The following is a 6,483-nucleotide window of genomic DNA, read 5'->3' on the forward strand; positions in this document are numbered from 1 at the left end:
AATGAATGAGCGAGCAGTGGTTAGGCCCAGGCTTTATCCCTGCCAGTGGCTATCTTATTCCACCAAGATGGACACCTGGCCACTCATGCCCACCAAGAAGGTCAAACATGAGGAAGTCCTCTGGCATGGGAGGCAGCCGCAGGGCCAGGTCTTGCCCTCCTTCCCTCACCCGAGGGGCACAGAGAGCTCCCCTCGAAGACTGACATCTACAGCGAGGGTTCTGGAAAGGGTTCCGTGGGGAGAAACCATGAGGTCAGTGGAAAGTGCATGAGGAGAAATTATCTTTATTTTCACTAAACTTTATTGAAATCTAGCATGTTCTTTATCTATGAATATAGACAACAAAACATCTATAACTGTAAATAATTAACAGCAATTACATTACTGCCGATACTGGTAAATATCTGGTAAAGTTATTAAACCCATGGCTTAGAGCTAGTTACGTAATATGTTAATAAAGAAGTATATATATATTACTATGTCACAAATATTTTAAATACATTGATAATGTGTTTCAGTATACTTGGTTTACTTTAATCCTTTCTCCTTTTGTACTTATCACTATTCTGAGAAGTAGCCCACAGGTTTCTTTTTCACTAGACTGCAAAAGGAGTTTAGTCTACTTGTATTATTTATGATGCATTTGGGTCTGTTTCCATTACTTTACTTTGTTTGCATGCACTGTTATTCCTAAGCTTCTTGATACTTCCCCCTCCTTCTCTGCTTCCGCATGCACTGATCAAGTTTTTATTCCCCCTTATTCCAGAGAAACAGACCAATAAGGTGTGTGTGTGTGTGTGTGTAAAGGTATTTATTATAAGGAACTGGCTCACACAGTAATGGAGGCTGACAGGTCCCAAGGTCTGCAGGGTAATTCAGCAATGGAGAGTTGATGGTGGGGTTCCAGTTCAAAGGCTGGCAGGCTTGAGACCCAAGAAGAGCCGATGTTTCAGTTCGAGTCCAAAGGCACGAAAAAGCCTAAGTTCCAGTTCAAAGACATTCAGGCAAGATTCTCTTACTTGGAGGAGAGTCAGGCTTTTTGTTTTATTTAGGCCTTCACCTAATTGGATAAGGTCCAGCCACATTGGGGAGGGCAATCTGCTTCATTCAGTCTAACAATTTTAATGCTAATCTTATCAAAAACACCCTCACAAAAATATCCAGAATAATGTTTGACCAAATATCTGGGCACCCTGTGACCGACCCAGTCATGGTGACACATAAAATTAACCATCACAGTCCTTCTCACATCTCACTTTTCCTTCTGTGTTTCATTTCCATCTTCCTTATTCTACACCCTTTAGAAGTTCTTTCAGTGAGGATCTGTAAAGGGTAGTAAACTCACTTTTTAGGGTAAACTTGTCTTTTACATCTGAAAACATCTTTCATTTGCCCTCATTCTTCAATGATGGCTTAATCAGGTAAAAAATTCTAGATTGTTATTTTTCTCCCAGCACTTTGTAAAGATATTATTCCATTGTCTTCTGCTTCTTATATTGAGAAGAGGCTGAACAAAACATTTTAATTGTGTAGGCTCTCAAATGTTACTGTATATCTGCATTTTATTTTTGAATCTATGATTTTTAAAAAGTAAAATAAATGTGCTTTTTAATTTTTCTTCTAATTGACATTTTTTTACTTCTTTGGTTACAGTCTAAAGAAATCTTTACAACAAGTTATTACTTTTTCATATAGGATTTTTAAGAAGAAGGCAACAATAAATATCTTCTGTACACCTAGAGTGCTGAATATATCAATCAACATTGCAAGAAGGGTCATACATAGCTGAACTGTCAGCAAGTTTAATTGTCAATAGCTATCCATTATCATTTGTCTTCTGTACTTAGTTACTGTATATCTCAAATGGATTTTGATTATTTTTCACATCCTTAGAACTTAAATATATCTGCTGGATGTTCTCCATGACATAATAAAAAGTATCTTAAGAGTAAGTTTAAATGATGGCTAATACAAATCACTGTACCTGAAAAGTTATGTTCAAAAATAATTTCTATTACAATTGATACAAAAAATACTTCATGCAAGAGAGATGCTCTAAATAAAAATAACTAAATTCACAGAGAGGTCAGACATGGCAATTTTTTGGATTTGGCAATAAAAGCAAAAATACACAAACGGAACTATATCAAACTAAAAAGCTTCTACCCAACAAAGGATACAATCAACAAAATAAAAAGGCAACCCAAGAAATTGGAGAAAATATCTGTAATTCATATATCTGATAAGGGATTAATATGCAAAATACATAAAGAACTCATAAAACTCAATAGGAAAATCATTTCTTCATCTAGGGTCCTTGTTTTATGCAAATTTCCATTCACAGTTTCCCACCATTCCTTACATTTCACAGGTGCCAGCTAAGTGTGTGACCCTGTTGTTATCCTTTGAATTAATATGTGAGTTAAAAGATATGCCTCATTCTCATCACAAAAAGAAAAAAAAAAGCTAGGAAGTGTTTAGCTTACACTAACAGGGGAGAAGTATTTGTCTAGAGCAGCGGTTCTCAGCCTTCTTAATGCCGCGACCCCTTAATATAGTTCCTCATGTTGTGGTGACCCCCAACCATAAAATTATTTTCGTTGCTACTCTATAACTGTAATTTTGCCATTGTTATGAATTGTAATGTAAATATCTTTTTGTTTTCCGATGGTCTTAGGCGACCCCTGTGAAAGGGTCATTCAACCCCCAAAGGGGTCGCGACCCACAAGTTGAGAACCGCTGGTCTAGAGGTTGAGCTAAACTGCTGAGAGAGGAAGCAGGAGAACATGAAAATAAAATCATATAATCAGTCCTTGTGGAGGACAATTAGGAAAAAAAAATAACACTGTGAGAGACCACTCACATCAGTAAACAAATGACAACAGGAGGGTTAAAGTTTTCAAAATCTGAAATGTCCACAAAGCAATAAATATAAGAAAAACCTTTAATGTTTACATTAAATATACAGAATAACATGGGAAGTTCCTCCATTATTTAGATGTTCATTTCTTTCCATAATGTTTTGCAGTTTTCAGTGCCAATGACATTTTAAAGGGTATTTAAAATTTTTTATTTTCTAATTGTTTGTTCCTGGCATATACAAGTTCAACTGACTATTTTTGGCATGTGTATTGATCTTGTATCTAGTGACTTTTCTAAATTTACTTGAATTTTTAAAAAATCACTGTTAACAGATAAGAAATTAAGCTTTACTGACGTTTCATTATGGATTAACACTGGCTGCTTTCCTCAATCCATGTCAGATGATCGTGTGTCTCATATTGTATCTGAGATGTCCTGAAGAGAGTGAAATCCCACAAATGTGAAGGGGATGGCAGTGACTCTCTCATGTGTTTACTGCAAAAAGGAATATACTCAGTTACATGGATTTACAGGTGAGACCATCTGCTTTGAACTAAACTGTCCCTCATTAAATGGACAAATACCTTAAAAAAAATCCCTGCAATGCAAAGCCAAAAGAAACTGGTGGAGCTGACATTTCTACTCCCGTGTAAGCTCTTTTCAGTTACTGTAAAAGGTTAAAAGAAAACCCCAACAATTCAAATTTGGAAAAGCCAAAATATTAGAAATTAACATGAAGACTATTAGAAGTAGGGCTTTATTACAGCTGTTATTAACTATTAACCTAAGTGTTGGGCCTTAAGATATTCTGTCAAAGAAAACCGATGGTGTGGTTTTTTTGTAAGTATAACAAACACGTGGGGGCTATAAGCACATGCACAAACAAAAGGTTTGTGTCCCAATTCTCCGGGGAATGGGTCCGAGGGCCAACAGTGGACACAGGGAAGCTAGTCAGGAGGCCAAGGTCTACGTAAGAGATTAGAGAAGGGTGTGGAGAGAAATGGACACGTTAGAGCTGTTTAGGAGTTTGGGTCAGCAGGACGTGGTAATTAGATATGGGGAGTGGGCATCTAAAGAAGATGGCTCCGTTTCTGGCATAAACATTGGGTAGAGATGGTGCTGTTGACTGAAACAGCCAACGCTGGGGGAGGAACAGGTTTCTGGAGGAAAAATGATGAACCGTGTTAGACATACTGAGCTTAAAAGAAAACTGAAAGGGAGAGAACAATTCCACTCCTAAGCATACACTCAATAAGATGTTACATATGTGTAACAAAAGACATGCGCACAAGCTTCTGACAGCTTCACTTGTAAGGCAGCCCACACGACCATCAACAGCAGCACGGATAAAACTGGGATGTATTCATGCACTGGATCACTCACAATACTGCTATGTGCAACAACATGGATTTATCTCACTAACATGATGTGACCAAAAGTAATGAGTCACAAGAATACAGAAGAATGCGTAACAAGATTCTATGCATAAAGAATATGAAGTTAAAAAACAGGCATAATCTGTGTTGTTCAGTCAGGATGGTATTTACTTTGGGGAGGGAGAGAGGAGGAGTCACTGAAGGGGACTTTTGGGGACTCTGGGGAGCTAATAATGCTGTTTCCTGACCAGGTTCGGGGTTATGGCATTGTGTCCACTGTGGTTATTCATCAGATTGTGTATTTTTTCTGCATGTTATGCTAGTAAAAATGTTTTTAAATTTTTAAAATTTGGTTATCTCACTCCCCAGGTTAAAACCCCTCAACAGTATTCTGACACCTGCTACATGGATAGTCCTCCAAGACATTACGCTAAGTGAAATAAGTCAGTCACAAAAAGACAAGTACTGTATGATTCTACTTCTATGAGGTTCCTAGAGTAGTCAAGTTTATAGAGAAAAAAGTACAAGAGTGGCTGCTAGAGGCTGGAAGGAGAGGGGAATGGGGAGTTGTTTAATGGGTATGGAGTTTGTTTTACAAGATGAAAGAGTTCAGAATAGTTGCACAACCATTTGAATATACTTAACACTACTGAGCCGTACACTTAAAAATGGTTAAAGTGGTAAAATTTATGTATGTGTGTTTAGCCACAATTAAAAATGAAAAAAAAACCAGGCAAACCCTTTGATAGTTTTCTTTTCTTCCTGGAATGAAGTACAAAATCCTAACACAGCCCAGAGTGTACTGACCCGTGTTCACCTCCACTGCATGCCACTCCCCCCTTCCTCTCAGCTCCTTTAGTTTCTCAAGCACACCAAAGCTTCTGTACCTCTGAGTCTTCACATAGGTTCCCTTGGCCTAGAACTGTCTTCCTTTCCGAGCCACTCTTAATTTAACATCTGCTCATGCTTAAACATCGTTTCTTCACAGAAGCTTTTCCTGACCATCCTAGACTGTCTCAGTGCTCTCATAGCACCCTGATACTTTCCCCAAGAATCATTGTTAAATAATTATTTGTGTTATTATCTGTTTAATGTTTTCCACCACTGGACAACACACAAGTGCTGATTCACCTTGCTTCCGCCACCAGGCAAGCATGCACGCACTTCCTGCCATATGGTAGGTGCTTAATAATTATTTGCTGAATAAGTATTTGAAGCAGCTGTCCCATAAGTGTAGGATTTCTGATCCAGATGAATTATAGTCAGGTGACAACATGGAAATGAGAAACTGATTTACTGACAATGATCTTTGAGGAATCACAGAAGAGAAATACTAGAAAACTAAGCTGTGTAAATAGCACTCCAATATTTGTAAAATGATAAAGATGGATTGTGCAAATTATGGTCTAGGTGGGGTGCCACTAATCCTTAGTAAAATTTCAGAAATGATTATTAAAGGAATAATTTGTAGACACTGAGGAGAGAAAGCTGTTAATCACACGTTCATTATGTGTAAGAGGCACAATGAAGGCCCCCCACCATGTCCTCACCTTAATCTCTGAGATTTGTGAATATATTAGGTTATGTGGCAAGAGGGAGTTAAGGTTACTAATTGTTGACTTTAAAATAAAGAGATTACCCTGGACTATGTGGGTGGGCCCAGTGAATCAAAGGTCTTCCAAATTTGGAAGAAAGAGGCAGAAGGTCAGTTAAAAGAGCGCATTGAGATGCCTCAATGTTGGTTTGGAAGACAAGAGGCAGGGGCCAGCGCCAAGGAATGAAGTTGCCTCTGGAAGCTGGAGAAAGCAAGGAAATGGATTCTCCCCTGGAGCCACCAGAAGGAACGCAGTCTTGCCAACGTCTTGACTTTAGCCCAGGGAGACCCATTTCAGACTTTTCACCTCTTAACTGTAAGATGATAAATCTGTGCTGTTCTAAGCCCCCTAGTTTGTGGTAATTGGGTACAGCGGCAATAGGAAACACACACACTATGGTTAAGCCATAAAGACTGCCTTCTTTTCCTTCCTTGCTAAGCTCCTGACCTAGCAAATCAGGAACAGAGTAAATAAAATACTATTAGGGCCGGCTGAGTGGCACGTTGGTTAAGAGCTGGCTTCGGACGCCAGCTCTGTGCAGTAAGGCTCCGGTTTGGATCCCACATGAGGCCCAGTGACACTGCCCTCTACACCTAAGATGCTGAACAACAGCTCAACCTGGAGCTGGGCTGCCATGAGTCGCCGGCGAC

General features: G+C 38.9%; 1 protein-coding gene across 6 annotated transcripts in view; it reads right to left on the bottom strand.

Moving 5' to 3' along the window:
• The window catches only part of RNF130 (ring finger protein 130), a 122,109-nt gene that overhangs the window by 102,416 nt on the left and 13,210 nt on the right, over positions 1–6,483 (bottom strand). Inside the window, exon 1 of one of the 6 annotated variants that reach the window (XM_019661402.1) lies at positions 3,218–3,335. The exons of the other annotated variants lie outside the window; for them this stretch is intronic. Within the exon in view, the coding sequence (XP_019516947.1) occupies positions 3,218–3,224 (7 nt within the window). The 5' untranslated portion in view covers positions 3,225–3,335. Of the gene's footprint in view, positions 1–3,217; positions 3,336–6,483 lie in introns of those variants that run through there. 6 annotated transcript variants of the gene reach the window in all.

The sequence above is a fragment of the Hipposideros armiger genome, unplaced genomic scaffold (assembly GCF_001890085.2).
Source record: "Hipposideros armiger isolate ML-2016 unplaced genomic scaffold, ASM189008v1 scaffold_347, whole genome shotgun sequence".
Taxonomy (NCBI): domain Eukaryota; kingdom Metazoa; phylum Chordata; class Mammalia; order Chiroptera; family Hipposideridae; genus Hipposideros; species Hipposideros armiger.